The 17,492-nt window shown below is 37.7% G+C and overlaps 1 protein-coding gene across 9 annotated transcripts in view; it reads right to left on the reverse strand.

Moving 5' to 3' along the window:
* The window catches only part of LOC137776438 (zinc finger protein 84), a 100,920-nt gene that overhangs the window by 39,491 nt on the left and 43,937 nt on the right, over positions 1-17,492 (reverse strand). For 4 of the 9 annotated variants that reach the window (XM_068562922.1, XM_068562924.1, XM_068562919.1 and 1 more), the window contains exon 3: positions 8,662-8,848. The exons of 1 other annotated variant lie outside the window; for it this stretch is intronic. In XM_068562922.1, coding sequence (XP_068419023.1) covers positions 8,662-8,676 — 15 coding nt within the window. In that variant the 5' untranslated portion in view covers positions 8,677-8,848. Of the gene's footprint in view, positions 1-8,661; positions 8,976-10,011; positions 10,111-17,492 lie in introns of those variants that run through there. 4 more of the 9 variants (XM_068562921.1, XM_068562923.1, XM_068562925.1 and 1 more) reach the window with 3 other exon arrangements.

The following is a 17,492-nucleotide window of genomic DNA, read 5'->3' on the forward strand; positions in this document are numbered from 1 at the left end:
TTAAAAAATACATAGAGACAAATAAAAATAAAAACACGACGACCCAAAACCTATGGGATGCAGCAAAAGCAGTTCTAAGAGGGAAATTTATAGTGATAACAAGCGTACTTCAGGAAACAAGAAAAATCTCAAATAAACAACCCAATCTTACACCTGAAGTAACTAGAGAAAGAAAAACAAAACCCAAAGTTAGTAGAAGGGAAGAAATCACACAGATCAGAGCAGAAATAAAATAGAGACTAAAAAAAAACAGAAAAGATCAACGAAACTAAAAATTGGTTCTTTGAAAAGATAAAATTACTCATCAGGAAAAAAAGGGAGAGGGTCCAAATCAATAAAATCAGAAATGAAAAAGAAGTTACAACCAACACCATAGAAATACAAAGGATCATAAGAGACTATTACATGCAATTATATGCCAATAAACTGGACAACATAGAAGAAATGGACAAATTCTTAGAAAGGTACAATCTCCCAAGACTGAACCAGGAAGAAATAGAAAATATGAACAGACCAACTACCAGTAATGAAATTGAATCAGTAATCTAAAAACTCCCAATAAATAAAAGTCCAGGACCAGATGGCTTCACAGGTGAATTCTATCAAACATTTAGAGAAGAGTTAATACCCATCCTTCTGAAACTATTCCAAAAAACTTCAGAGGAAGGAACACTTCCAAACTCATTCTATGAGGCCACGATCACCCTGATACCCAAACCAGACAAAGATGTCTCCAGAAAAAGAGAATTACAGGCCGATATCACTGATGAACATAGACACAAAAATCCTCAACAAAATACTAGCAAACCAAATCCAACGAAACAGTAAAAGGATCATACAACATGATCAAGGGGGATTTATCCCAGGGATACAAGAATTTTTCAATATCCGCAAATCAATGTGATACACCACGTTAACAAATGGAAGAATAAAAACAACATGATCATCTCAACAGATGCAGAAAACACTTGTGATAATATTCAACATTCACTTTGATAAAAACTCTCCAGAAAGTGGGCATAGGGGGAACATACCTCAACATAATAAAGGCCATATATGACAAAATCACAGCTGACATCACACTCCATGATGAAAAGATCAAAGTATCCCCTCTAAGATCAGGAATAAGACAAGGATGCCCACTCTCACCACTTTTATTCAACATAGTTTTGGAAGTCTTAGCCACGGCAATCAGAGAAGAAAAAGAAATAAAGGGAATCCAAACTGGAAAAGAAGTAAAACTGTCACTGTTTGTAGAAGACGTGATACTATACATAGAAAGTCCTAAAGATGCCACCAGAAAACTACTAGAATTCATCAATGAATGCAGTAAAGTTGCAGGATACAAAATTAGTACACAGAAACCTCTTGCATTTCTATATGCTAACAACAAAACATCAGAAAGAGAAATTAAGGAAACAATCCCATTTACCATCGCATCACAAAGAATAAAATACCTAGAAATAAACCTACTTAAGGAGGCCAAAGACCTGTAATCTGAAAACTATAAGATGCTGATGAAAGAAATTGAAGGTGACATTAACAGATGGAAATATACACTGTGTTCTTGCACTGGAGAAGTCAATATTGTTAAAATCACCATACTACCCAAGACAATCTACAGATTCAATGCAACCCGTATCAAATTAACAGTGGCATTTTTCACAGAACTAGAACAAACAGTATTAAAATTTGTATGGAAACACAAAAGACCCCAAATAGCCAGTAAAGAATCTTTAACGGAGCTGGACAAATCAAGCTCCCTGACTTCAGACTATACTACAAAGCCACAGTAATCAAAAAAGTATGGTACTGGCACAAAAACAGACATATAGATCAAAGGAACAAGATAAAAAGCCCAGAAATATACCCACACACTTACGGTCAATTAATCTACAACAAAGGAGGCAAGAATATACAATGGAGAAAAGACAGTCTCTTCAATAAGTGGTGCTAAGAAAACTGGACAGTTACATGTAAAGGAATGAAATTAGGTTCTCTAACCATATACAAAAATAAACTCAAAATGTATTAAAGACCTAAATGTGACACCAGATACTATAACACTGCTAGAGGAAAACACAGGCAGAACACTCTTTGACATAAATTGCAGCAATATTTTTTCGGATCTGTCTCCTAAAGTAATGGAAATAAAAGCAAAAATAAACAAATTGGGCCTAATTAAACGTAAAAGCTTTTGCACAGCAAAGGAAACCAGAAACAAAATTAAAAACAACCCACTGGGACTTCCCTGGTGGCGCAGTGGTTAAGAATCCTCCTGCCAATGCAGGGGACACGGGTTCGAGCCCTGGTCTGGGAAGATTCCACATGCCAAGGAGTAACTAAGCCCGTGTGCTACAACTACTGAGCCTGCTCTCTAGAGCCCGCGAACCACAACTACTGAGCCTGCGTGCCACAACTACTGAAGCCCGTGCACCTAGAGCTCGTGCTCCGCAACAAGAGAAGCCACCACAATGAGAAGCCCATGCACTGCAATGAAGAGTAGCCCCCGCTCGCTGCAACTAGAGAAAGCCTGCGCGCAGCAACAAAGACCCAATGCAGCCAAAAATTAATTAATTAATTAATTAATTATTTTTTAAAAAGACAACCTACAGAATGGGAAAAAATATTTGCAAACAATGTGACTGACAAGGTTTAGCTGAGTGAAGTCAGTCAGACAGAGAAGAACAAATATATGATATCACTTATATGTGGAATCTAAAAAAAGTAATACAAATGAACTTATTTACAAAACAGAAATAGACTCACCAACATAGAAAACAAACTTATGGTTACCAAAGGGGAAAGGAGGGGAGGAATAAGTTCAGAGTTTGGGATTAACAGATACACACTACTATATATAAAATCGGTAACTAACAAGGACCTACTGTATAGCACAGGGAACTATATTCAATATCCTGTAATAACCTATAATGAAAAAGAATCTGAAAAAGAATATATATACACAAATACGTATACCTGAATTACTTTGCTGTAACCTGAAAGACATTGTAAATCAACTATGCTTCAATTAAAAAAGAAAACAAGGGGCTTCCCTGGTGGCGCAGTGGTTGAGAATCTGCCTGCTAATGCAGGGGACACGGGTTCGAGCCCTGGTCTAGGAAGATCCCACATGCCGCGGAGCGGCTGGGCCCGTGAGCCACAACTACTGAGCCTGCGCGTCTGGAGCCTGTGCTCCGCAACAGGAGAGGCCGCGATAGTGAGAGGCCCGCGCACCGCGATGAAGAGTGGCCCCCGCTTGCCACAACTAGAGAAAGCCCTCGCACAGAAACGAAGACCCAACACAGCCAAAAATAAATAAATTAATTTAAAATATATGTATATATTAAAAAAACAAAAACAAAAACAAACTTGTACGTGATCATTCATGTTAGTATTACTTATAACCAACAAAACGTGTAAATATTCCAAATGTCCATCAAGTGGTGAATGGATAAATAAAAAGTGGTATATCCTTACAATGGAATACTATTCAACAATAATAAGAATGAATTCCTGACATATGCTAAAGCATAGATGGACCTCAAAAATACTATACTTATTGAAAGAGGCTAGACACAAAACGATTACACATTTATATAAATCCATTATATGATATGCCCAAAAGGAAAACCTATATAGAGAGTAAGCAAATTAGTGGCTGCCTCAGGCTGGGGATGGGAAGAGGAACTGACTGCAAATGTCACAAAGATTCTCTTGGGGTGATGGAACCCTTCTAAAACTGGATTGTGATGATGGTTATACAACATAAAGTTACTAAAAAAAAAAAAAAATCACTGAATTGTACACTTAAGATAGGTGGATCCTACTGACATCATAGTCCAATAAAGCCGTTAAAAAGATAATATAATATTAATAAATTTATGCCAACATATTTGACAACTTAGATGAAACAGATATATTTCTTGAAAAATAATCTACTCAAAAGTGACACAAGAAAAAAGGTCTGAATTAGTCTATAACTGTTAAAGGAATTGACCCTCACATTTTAAAACCTTCCTTCAAAGAAAACTCAAGGTCTAGATGGCTTCAAAGGTGAATTCTTTCCAAAATTTAAGGAATAAATAAAATGATCTCACATAAATTCTTTTAGAGAACAGAGAAAGAGTGCAAACTTCTCAACTCATTTTATAAGGCCAGCAGACCTCTAATCCCAAATCAGACAGGAACACAACAAGAAAAGAACATTACAAGCAAATAACTCATAGAATCAAAATTCCTAACAAAATATTAACAAACTGAATATAGCCATGCATAAAAAGTATAACATGACCAAATGAGGGTTGCTTCAGCTGTGCAAGATACCGATTCAGAAATCCCTGTCATATTAACAGAATAAAGGAGAAAAGCCATTATCACCTCAAAATGCAGAAAAGACATACGGTGAAAATCTGTTCATTGTAAAATACTATCAACAAACTAGGAATAGAAGGAAATTTAATCTGATAATCATAATCTACAAAATATGTACAATAGCATCATACTTTATGGTAAAACACTGAGTACTTGCTCTCTGAGGACTAGAACAGCACTGTCCAGCAGAATTTCTTGTGACGACTAAAATGCTCTATAGCTGCACCATCCAATACAGTAGCCACTAGGCACCAGTGTCTACTGAATACTTCAAAGGTGACTAGGCATTGACTTTTCTATTTTATTTAATTTTAATTAATTTAAATTTAAAGAGCATGTGTAGCTAATGGCTACCTGTTGTATAATAAAGACTGTCTGGTCTTTGTCCCAGGTTCCTGCGACAGAGCTTCCTTTGTAATTCGTGGTGGGCCCCTCCTGAGTTTATGGAACAGGTAACTCATGCTGGGCTCCTGGAATCTCCAGGTGGGCACTGCCCATGCTGGAAGTTCCAACCATTTGATTGGAGGGTTGGGGCTTTGAGGCAGACGCTATCAGCCCAACCTCCAGGCTGGAGGCTGAGTTCAGTCACATGGCTGTGATTTTATCAATCATACCTACACAATGAATACCCAGTAAAAACTCCGGATACTGCTGCCTCATGTTAGCTTCTTGGGTGGTAAACAGACATGGGCCAAGAGGGCGATGTGCCCTGATTCCATGGGGAGAGGTCGCAGAAGCTCCATGTTTGGGACCCTGCCAGACCTAACCCTGTGTGTCTCTTCATTTGGCTGGTCCAAATTTGTGTCCTTTATAATAAAACTGCAGTTTTAAGTATAGCACTTTCCTAAGTTCTGTGAACTATTCCAGTGAACCTGAGGGGATCATAGGAACCCCCCAAATTTGCAGCCTATTGGTCAGAAGTGCAGGTGACCCGGGGACCCCGAAACTTACAGCTGGCAACTGAAGTGAAAGCACTCTTGTTGGGGATGGTGCCCTCACCCTGCAGAGTCTGCGCTAACTCCAGGTGACTGGTGTCAGAGGTGAGCAGCTGTGATGTGCTATGTAGTGGACAGTGCAGGCTTAGGGTGAGGCAAGGGTGTTCCCAATGCCACCTCTAGTCTACAAGGTACTGCAGGTACAGTACTGGCCAGGAGGTCAGTACAATATAATGCAAGGAAAAAGTATAAATATTGAAAGGAAGATCTAAAACTGTCATAGATGGCATGATTGCATAAAGAAAATCCATAAGGCCTTACAACAATTAGAATTAGTTAATTGTGGATATTCTTCTTTCATAAACAGCAAAACTAATCAACTGGTCTCACAAAGATGAGCTACAATGTAGAATCTTCAACTATATCAATGAACTTCTCACACTGTCGCATTAAAATCTATTGTTTTATCTTCCTCCTTAAATGGATCATTTACCCACTAATGATTTTATAAATCATGCACTGGTCATGTGGAAAACGTTGGTTCCCTGAGTTTAAATCTTCTCACAAAAAAATGGCTTTACCAGTTAATTCGGTAAACATTTAATGCAGAAATAATTCCAATTTCACTAGACTCTTATAGAATATGGAAGCAACTTTTGATAAACTTTTTGATACTAACATGACCTTGATAACAAAATCCAATAAGGGTATTGCAAGAAGGGAAAAGCAAAGGCCTACTTACACATGAACACTGATGTGAAAATCCTAAACAATGTTACCAAACTACTATATTGAGCAAAACATAAAGAAGAAAATATATCAAGACCAAGCTGGAGTTCATCCCAAAAATTCAAGGTTGATTTAACATTTTTTTAAAAAATCACTGATATTTACTACCTTAACAGATTAAGAAAAACATAGTATCACCTCGATAGATGCAGATAAAGCATATCTGTAAATGGAAGAATGTATATAACAAGAACTACAGATAACAGAAAAATCTAACAGAGTTTTTAAAAAGCACGTTTACATTTTTCAAAAAGAAGGACTAGATTTCATAAGAATATAAAAGTATGAAAAAGAACAAACAGATGAAACAAAGAACAAAATGAACACACCAAAAATTGAAAAATAATCAACAATTATTTGTTATAGAAAGTCTCATCAAACTAGGAAGTCAGTGGAATTTTTGTACTAAAAAAAAAGTATTGCTGATATTTTTATAAACATGGAAAATCTAACCAAATCTAAAGAAAAATTATTAGAATTAGTAAATGGGCTTACAAAGTTCCTGAATACCAAGTCAATATGCCAAAATCTAGTATATTTCCATGTTTTGGCAACAAACACTTTTAAAACTAATGACTAAATTTTAAGATACTAATTGCAGTTCTGGGGCAGAAAATGTACAAACTGACCCTTGATATATCTTGTCATGCTAGAAAGCTGCATTCTAGTTAATAAAGAAATGTTACAAGGAGGGTGTTACCATTTTGCAGCCCCTAATGAAATAATCCATCTGGGCAACGATCATTTAAAGCCATCAGCAAGGGACTTCCCTGGTGGTCCAGTGGTAAAGAACTGCCTTCCAATGCAGTGGACACGGGTTCGATCCCTGGTCAGGGAACTAAGATCCCACGTGCCATGGAGCAACTAAGCCCGCGCGCCACAACTACTGAGCTCACGCACCTCAGTGAGAGAGCCCTCATGCTGCAAACTACAGAGCCCACGCACCCTGGAGCCTGCCCGGCACAACCAGACAGAAACCCGATCAGACCGAGCGCCCTAACAAAAAGATCCCACATGCCTCAACGAAGAGCCCGTGTGCCGCAACTAAGACCCAACACAACCAAAAAAAATAAGGAGAATAAAGCCGTCAGCAAGACAAAGAGAGACAAGTGGGCTTTATGCACCTCCTGAAAGAAGTACCACCACGACCTCGGAAGCACTCTTGCCAAAAAGTCACACTTAAATCTGATCAAGGCTCAAAGTGGAACTTCCTGTGGCGATGGAAATGTTCTTTACCTGTGCCACCCAATTCGTGGCTGTCCAATCTGTGGCTACTGAGCACTTGAAACGTGGCAACAGCGACAAAGGGATTTAATTGAATTAACTTAAGTTCAAACAGTCACGTGTGGCCGGTGGCTTCGGAACTGGACAACTCTGAATCTACCAATTCACAGGAAACACAGATGGCAGAACACACCAACAACACTGGGGGGTGCAATCAGTCAAACGAGGACATTACCTACCACGCCACTTAGTCAAAGCCTTCAGACCGTGGGAAACTACAGATAAATGGCCTGGCTTCCTCAACAGATAGTTTGGACAGAAAAAAATAGGCAGAGCCAAGATTCAGAGACAGATCAATCAACTGTACTGTATGAACTTTACTCAGATTCTGATTCAAACAGAAGACAATTTATGAGACAACTGGAAATTTGATAATGGCTGGATTTGGTGATATTGAGAAGCTACCTTAATTGGAGAGAAGGCTGCAATTGCTAAGTGACAGAAGCAAAACACAAACGAGTATACACAACAGCAGACAAAACCAAATGGCAGTGTTTAAGGATAAACACCTAGGAGTAAAATTATACAGAAAAGCAAGGAAATGGTTACAAAAGATGGAGTCCTGGCTCCGTCTGTCAGGAGAGAGAAGTTGTGATTGGGAGGGGGCACAGGAAGGGCCTCATTTGGGGTGGGAATGCTCTATTTCTTGAAATGAAATGGTGGCTTCATGGGTATTTCATTTGATAATACGTTAAGCTGTACTTTTACATTTTATGAACTTTTCTCCATGTGAATTCTGCTTCACAACTAAAGAGATAAATAAATAATTTAAATAATTACGGGGACTAAATTCTGCTTTGGCATTTTCCCCGTGGGTCACACTCTGTGGAAAACTATGAAAAATGGCTATAATACCATGTATTTATTACAATCTTTCTCCTAAGGCCATTACCCACTATATCATTTATTCAAAGGCTTCACCAAGGAATGACCAAGAAACATTTACTTTCTATGAAGAATCAGTTTGCTTTTTCCTTTGGATAATGCAATTCATATAAACATACTCATCACACCTGTCAAAAAATTTGAGAACCAAGTTTACAGCTCAAATTCAGTAATTATGTAGGACAGTAAGGCTTATAAAAATTGAAACTTTAAGAATTTCTCAAGGCCCTATAGTTAACGTACCGCTGCTTCAATTTTGTCCCAACTTGGATCTTCCATTCTGAGGGTATTTTCCCCTCATTCCTTAACCATTTATTCTTTCCTTTTTCGCTAGCGGTCTTACACACCTCTTCTAATTCCCTGGAAAAATAATGAGGAATAAACATGAACTCACCTGTAACATGGTCATTTTTGCTGCAAGATGAGTAGCAAGTCTGAGATTTGTTCTGTCCTGCAGCCTCTGCTTCTGCCCCGAAGCTCTGGTGTGAGGTCTTTCACACTAGGAATGAATTTCTGCTTCTGGGAACGCCTTTCTTATCTCACACGAGCAGGCTTATTTGTGTGGAACCAGGATCTGTGGACTTGGGGACAAACGAACTTCAACTGGTATATTCACGCTGCACCGAAAATCCTTTCCTCTCTTGATAGGAACTAGGAATTCATGATCATCTAAGGCCAGAGTGTGTTTCCTATATAACTGAAACAGGACTACCAGGGAAAGAAACAGAATGTAACGTAAAAGAACAGCAAAAGTCTCTGCACACAAATAAAGAAGTACCAGCAGTAAGTAATTCTGAGATCCAGTAAGTGTCCACTGAGGACACTGAGGAACAGGTGCTGTGAAGGACAAGACAGCTCTGTGTTAGGCAGATGGAATTTTGGAAAGCTTATGTGATTTGTACTATAACAGATCTGAGTTTCAATCAACCTTTTCCCTTTGCTGGCTTTGTGACTTCGGGGAAAAACAAATAGGAAACTAAGGCTCATCTTTCTGAGCCTTAGTTTCCTATTAAAATTTTCTATAACCTTCCTAATTTATGGCTGCCAATCCTATCATTTTCTGAAGGAAGTGTGTTAAACTCTCCCAATATGATTACAGATTGGTCAGTTTTTCCTTGCAATTCTGTTGACTGTATGCTTAAAGCTATGTTGTTTGATGCACAGAGGTTATATATTTCTGGAGAATTATTCTTTAATCATTATGCCACTGGGATTCTGAGGAATAAATAAGATATTAAAAGCAAAGTGACTGGGGAGATTAACCAAGATGGCGGAGTAGAAGGACGTGCTCTCACTCCCTCTTGCGAGAGCACCAGAATCACAACTGGCTGCTGGACAATCATTGACAGGAAGACCCTGGACTTCACCAAGGAGGATACCCCACGTCCAAGGACAGAGGAGAAGCCACAGTGAGACGGTAGGAGGGGCGCAATCAGAGTAAAATCAAATCCCATAACTGCTGGGTGGGTGGCTCACAGACTGGCGAACACTTATACCACAGAAGTCCACCCACTGGAGTGAAGGTTCTGAGCCCCACGTCAGGCTTCCCAACCAGGGGGTCCGGCTACGGGAGGAGGAATTCCTAGAGAATCAGACTTTGAAGCCTAGTGGGAATTGATTGCAGGACTTTGACAGGACTGGGGGAAACAGAGACCCCACTCTTGCAGGGCACACACAAAGTAATGTGTGCATCGGGACCCAGGGGAAGGAGCAGTGACCCTGGGGGAGACTGAACCAGACCTACCTGCTGGTGTTGGGGGGTCTCCTGCAGAGGCGAGTGGTGGCTCTGTTTCACCGTGGGGATAAGGACACTGGCAGCAGAGGTTCTGGGAAGTTCTCCTTGGCGTGAGCCCTCCCAGAGTCTGCCATTAACCCCACCAAAGAGCACGGGTAGGCTCCAGTGTTGGGTTGCCTCAGGCAAAACAACCAACAGGGAGGGAACCCAGCCCCACCCATCAACAGTCAAGTGGATTAAGGTTTTACTGAGCTCTGACCGCCACAGCAACAGGGAGGGAACCCAGCCCCACCCATCAACAGTCAAGTGGATTAAGGTTTTACTGAGCTCTGACCGCCACAGCAACAGTCAGCTCTGCCCACCACCAGAGCCTCCCATCAAGCCTCTTAGATAGCCTCAACCACCAGAGGGCAGACAACAGAAGCAAGAAAAACTACAATCCTGCAGCCTGTGGACCAAAAACCACAGTTACAGAAAGATAGAGAAGATGAAAAGGCAGAGAGCTATGTACCAGATGAAGGAACAAGAAAAAACCCCAGAAAAACAACTAAATGAAGTGGAGATAGGCAACCTTCCAGAAAAAGAATTCAGAATAATGATAGTGAAGATGATCCAGGACCTCAGAATAAGAATGGAGGCAAAGATTGAGAAGATGCAAGAAATGATTAACAAAGACCTAGAAGAATTAAAGAACAAACAAACAGAGATGACCAATACAATAACTGAAATGAAAACTACACTAGAAGAAGTCAATAGCAGAATAACTGAGGCAGAAGAACGGATAAGTGACCTGGAAGACAGAATGGTGGAATTCACTGCTGCAGAACAGACTAAAGAAAAAAGAATGAAAAGAAATGAAGACAGCCTAAGAGACCTCTGGGACAACATGAAACGCAACAACATTCGCATTATAGGGGTCCCAGAAGGAGAAGAGAGAGAGAAAGGACCAGAGAAAATATTTGAAGAGATTATAGTCGAAAACTTCCCTAACATGGGAAAGGAAATAGCCACCCAAGTCCAGGAAGCGCAGAGAGTCCCATACAGAATAAACCCAAGGAGAAACACGCCGAGACACATAGTAATCAAAGTGGCAAAAATTAAAGACAAAGAAAAACTATTGAAAGCAGCAAGGGAAAAATGACAAATAACATACAAGGGAACTCCCATAAGGTTAACAGCTGATTTCTCAGCAGAAACTCTGCAAGCCAGAAGGGAGTGGCATGATATACTTAAAGTGATGAAAGGGAAGAACCTACAACCAAGATTACTCTACCCGGCAAGGATCTCATTTAGATTTGATGGAGAAATCAAAAGCTTTACAGACAAGCAAAAGCTAAGAGAATTCAGCACCACCAAACCAGCTCTACAACAAATGCTAAAGGAACTTCTCTAAGTGGGAAACACAAGAGAAGAAAAGGACCTACAAAAACAAACCCAAAACAATTAAGAAAATGGTCATAGGAACATACATATCGATAATTACCTTAAACGTGAATGGATTAAATGCCCCAACCAAAAGACGTAGACTGGCTGAATGGATACAAAAACAAGACCCATATATATGCTGTCTACAAGAGACCCACTTTAGACCTAGGGACACATACAGACTGAAAGTGAGGGGATGGAAAAAGATATTCCATGCAAATGGAAATCAAAAGAAAGCTGGAGTAGCTATACACATATCAGATAAAATAGACTTTAAAATAAAGAATGTTACAAGAGACGAGGAAGGACACTACATAATGATCCAGGGATCAATCCAAGAAGAAGATATAACAATTATAAATATATATGCACCCAACATAGGAGCACCTCAATACATAAGGCAACTGCTAACAGCTATAAAAGAGGAAATCGACAGTAACACAATAATAGTGGGGGACTTTAACACTTCACTTACACCAATGGACAGATCATCCAAAATGAAAATAAATAAGGAAACAGAAGCTTTAAATGACACAATAGACCAGATAGATTTAATTGATATATATAGGACATTCCATCCAAAAACAGCAGATTACACGTTCTTCTCAAGTGCGCACGGAACATTCTCCAGGATAGATCACATCTTGGGTCACAAATCAAGCCTCAGTAAATTTAAGAAAATTGAAATCATATCAAGCATCTTTTCTGACCACAACGCTATGAAATTAGAAATGAATTACAGGGAAAAAAACGTAAAAAAGACAAACACATGGAGGCTAAACAATACGTTACTAAATAGCCAAGAGATCACTGAAGAAATCAAAGAGGAAATCAAAAAATACTTAGAGACAAATGACAATGAAAACACGACGACCCAAAACCTATGGGATGCAGCAAAAGCGGTTCTAAGAGGGAAGTTTATAGCTATACAAGCCTACCTCAAGAAACAAGAAAAATCTCAAGTAAACAATCTAACCTTACACCTAAAGAAACTAGAGAAAGAAGAACAAACAAAACCCAAAGTTAGCAGAAGGAAAGAAATCATAAAGATCAGAGCAGAAATAAATGAAATAGAAACAAAGAAAACAATAGCAAAGATCAATAAAACTAAAAGTTGGTTCTTTGAGAAGATAAACAAAATTGATAAGCCATTAGCCAGACTCATCAAGAAAAAGAGGGAGAGGACTCAAATCAATAAAATCAGAAATGAAAAAGGAGAAGTTACAACAGACACTGCAGAAATACAAAGCATCCTAAGAGACTACTACAAGCAACTTTATGCCAATAAAATGGACAACCTGGAAGAAATGGACAAATTCTTAGAAAGGTATAACCTTCCAAGACTGAATCAGGAAGAAATAGAAAATATGAACAGACCAATCACAAGTAATGAAATTGAAACTGTGATTAAAAATCTTCCAACAAACAAAAGTCCAGGACCAGATGGCTTCACAGGTGAATTCTATCAAACATTTAGAGAAGAGCTAACACCCATCCTTCTCAAACTCTTCCAAAAAATTGCAGAGGAAGGAACACTCCCAAACTCATTCTATGAGGCCACCATCACCCTGATACCAAAACCAGACAAAGACACTACAAAAAAAGAAAATTACAGACCAATATCACTGATGAATATAGATGCAAAAATCCTCAACAAAATACTAGCAAACAGAACCCAACAACACATTAAAAGGATCATACACCACGATCAAGTGGGATTTATCCCAGGGATGCAAGGATTCTTCAATATACGCAAATCAATCAATGTGATACACCATATTAACAACTTGAAGAATAAAAACCATATGATCATCTCAATAGATGCAGAAAAAGCTTTTGACAAAATTCAACACCCATTTCTGATAAAAACTCTCCAGAAAGTGGGCATAGAGGGAACCTACCTCAACATAATAAAGGCCATATATGACAAACCCACAGCAAACATCATTCTCAATGGTGAAAAACTGAAAGCATTTCCTCTAAGATCAGGAACGAGACAAGGATGTCCACTCTCATCACTATTATTCAACATAGTTCTGGAAGTCCTAGCCACGGCAATCAGAGAAGAAAAAGAAATAAAAGGAATACAAATTGGAAAAGAAGAAGTAAAACTGTCACTGTTTGCGGATGACATGATACTATACATAGAGAATCCTAAAACTGCCACCAGAAAACTGCTAGAGCTAATTAATGAATATGGTAAAGTTGCAGGATACAAAATCAATGCACAGAAATCTCTTGCATTCCTATACACTAATGATGAAAAATCTGAAAGAGAAATTATGGAAACACTCCCATTTACCATTGCAACAAAAAGAATAAAATACTTAGGAATAAACCTACCTAGGGAGACAAAAGACCTGTATGCAGAAAACTATAAGACACTGATGAAAGAAATTAAAGATGATACCAACAGATGGAGAGATATACCATGTTCTTGGATTGGAAGAATCAACATTGTGAAAATGAGTATACTACCCAAAGCAATCTACAGATTCAATGCAATCCCTATCAAATTACCAATGGCATTTTTTTACGGAGCTAGAACAAATCATCTTAAAATTTGTATGGAGACACAAAAGACCCCGAATAGCCAAAGCAGTCTTGAGGCAAAAAAATGGAGCTGGAGGAATCAGACTCCCTGACTTCAGACTATACTACAAAGCTACAGTAATCAAGACAATATGGTACTGGCACAAAAACAGAAACATAGATCAATGGAACAAGATAGAAAGCCCAGAGATTAACCCACACACCTATGGTCAACTAATCTATGACAAAGGAGGCAAAGATATACAATGGAGAAAGGACAGTCTCTTCAATAAGTGGTGCTGGGAAAACTGGACAGCTACATGTAAAAGAATGAAATTAGAATACTCCCTAACACCATACACAAAAATAAACTCAAAATGGATTAGAGACCTAAATATAAGACTGGACACTATAAAACTCTTAGAGGAAAACATAGGAAGAACACTCTTTGACATAAATCACAGCAAGATCTTTTTTGATCCACCTCCTAGAGTAATGGAAATAAAAACAAAAATAAACAAGTGGGACCTAATGAAACTTCAAAGCTTTTGCACAGCAAAGGAAACCATAAACAAGACGAAAAGACAACCCTCAGAATGGGAGAAAATATTTGCAAATGAATCAACGGACAAAGGATTAATCTCCAAAATATATAAACAGCTCATTCAGCTCAATATCAAAGAAACAAACACCCCAATCCAAAAATGGGCAGAAGACCTAAATAGACATTTCTCCAAAGAAGACATACAGACGGCCACGAAGCACATGAAAAGATGCTCAACATCACTAATTATTAGAGAAATGCAAATCAAAACTACAATGAGGTATCACCTCACTCCTGTTAGAATGGGCATCATCAGAAAATCTACAAACAACAAATGCTGGAGAGGGTGTGGAGAAAAGGGAACCCTCTTGCACTGTTGGTGGGAATGTAAATTGATACAGCCACTATGGAGAACAATATGGAGGTTCCTTAAAAAACTAAAAATAGAATTACCATATGACCCAGCAATCCCACTACTGGGCATATACCCAGAGAAAACCGTAATTCAAAAAGACACATGCACCCGAATGTTCATTGCAGCACTATTTACAATAGCCAGGTCATGGAAGCAACCTAAATGCCCATCAACAGACGAATGGATAAAGACGATGTGGTACATATATACAATGGAATATTACTCAGCCATAAAAAGGAACGAAATTGAGTCATTTGTTGAGACGTGGATGGATCTAGAGACTGTCATACAGAGTGAAGTAAGTCAGAAAGAGAAAAACAAATATCGTATATTAACGCATGTATGTGGAACCTAGAAAAATGGTACAGATGAGCCAGTTTGCAGGGCAGAGGTTGAGACACAGATGTAGAGAACGGACATATGGACACCAAGGGGGGAAAACTGCGGTGGGGTGGGTATGGTGTTGTGCTGAATTGGGTGATTGGGATTGACATGTATACAGTGATGTGTATAAAATTGATGCCTAATAAGAACCTGCAGTATAAACAAACAAACAAAACAACTAATACTAAACTTTCATTGGGTTATTTGTATGGAAATATGTTAATATAAATGTTTCAGACACATGAAATTTCTAAAAATCTTATATTTGTATTTGTATGGAAATATGTATGGAAATATGTTAATATAAATGTTTCAGACATTACATGAAATTTCTAAAAATCTTATATTTGTATTTGTATGGAAATATGTATGGAAATATGTTAATATAAATGTTTCAGACATTACATGAAATTTCTAAAAATCTTATATGTTCTGGTATAATGTTATAAGTAATAATCCTAGTTATTACTTTAAAATGTATATCTCAGAAATAATTAATTTTCTTGTCAACTGCATTATTATGAACTTTCATCAAATCTTTAACCGTGGTCATTTTTAAGTCTTTTGTCATTTACAGACAGTTCTGGGTGTACTCTGATGATTTTGCAAATATGTTCCTATAAAAGGGTTCCATCTTCAAGAAATTCATGGAAAAGACTCTGACAAGTACAGGTTTCTGGTAACTGACTGTACTGCTGAACTGAATGAATAAGGATTTTCAGAACTCTAATGAAAAACTGATGAACTCATAAAAGTGCTAACAAAAGATCAAGATGAAAAAAAAAATTAATTACATGGGACTGAGTGAACTGATGAGGATGACTATAATTTTTGTGACTTTCTGTCTGAATTTAAAAAAAAAAAAATCCCACAAGGACTCAGAGGCAAAGAATATACAAATCAATTTTCACTGCAAAGTAAAGGAGCTGTTACAGTGGAGGATTACTGGACTGAATGTCAATATTATGACATAGTATGAGTGTGTTTCATGTTTGGTAATTGCAATCATTGTTGCTTTTGTTGTGGTCATCCATGTACAATGCTTGGTGTCAGTCTATTTATCTCTTGTAAAAATAAAATACAGTGTGTGTGTGTGAAAAAAAATAAAAAACAAAAAAAAAATTGATGCCTAATAAGAACCTGCAGTATAAAAAAACAAACAAACAAAACAACTAATACTAAACTTTCATTGGGTTATTTGTATGGAAATATGTTAATATAAATGTTTCAGACATTACATGAAATTTCTAAAAATCTTATATGTTCTGGTATAATGTTATAAGTAATAATCCTAGTTATTACCTTAAAATGTATATCTCAGAAATAACTAATTTTCTTGTCAACTGCATTATTATGAACTTTCATCAAATTTTTAACTGTGGTCACTTTTAAGTCTTTTGTCATTTACAGACAGTTCTGTGTGTACTCTGATGCTTTTGCAAATATGTTCCTATAAAAGGGTTTCATCTTTAAGAAATTCATGCAAAATACTCTGACAAGTACAGGTTTCTGGTAACTGACTGTACTGCTGAACTGAATGAATAAGCATTTTCAGAACTCTAATGAAAAACTGATGAACTCATAAAAGTGCTAACAAAAGATCAAGATGAAAAAAAAAAATTTAATTACATGGGAATGAGTGAACTGATGAGGATGAGTATAATTTTTGTGACTTTCTGTCTGAATTAAAAAAAAAAAAAATCCAACAAGGACTCAGAGGCAAAGAATATACAAATCAATTTTCACTGCAAAGTAAAGGAGCTGTTACAGTGGAGGATTACTGGACTGAATGTCAATATTATGACATAGTATGAGTGTGTTTCATGTTTGGTAATTGCAATCATTGTTGCTTTTGTTGTGGTCATCCATGTACAATGCTTGGTGTCAGTCTATTTATCTCTTGTAAAAATAAAATACAGTGTGTGTGTGTGTGAAAAAAAAAAAAAAAAAAAGACACATGCACCCGAATGTTCATTGCAGCACTATTTACAATAGCCAGGTCATGGAAGCAACCTAAATGCCCATCAGCAGACGAATGGATAAAGAAGATGTGGTACATATATACAATGGAATATTACTCAGCCATAAAAAGGAACGAAATTGAGTCATTTGTTGAGACGTGGATGGATCTAGAGACTGTCATACAGAGTGAAGTAAGTCAGAAAGAGAAAAACAAATATCGTATATTAA

This window comes from Eschrichtius robustus, chromosome 14, assembly GCF_028021215.1.
Source record: "Eschrichtius robustus isolate mEscRob2 chromosome 14, mEscRob2.pri, whole genome shotgun sequence".
Lineage (NCBI taxonomy): Eukaryota > Metazoa > Chordata > Mammalia > Artiodactyla > Eschrichtiidae > Eschrichtius > Eschrichtius robustus.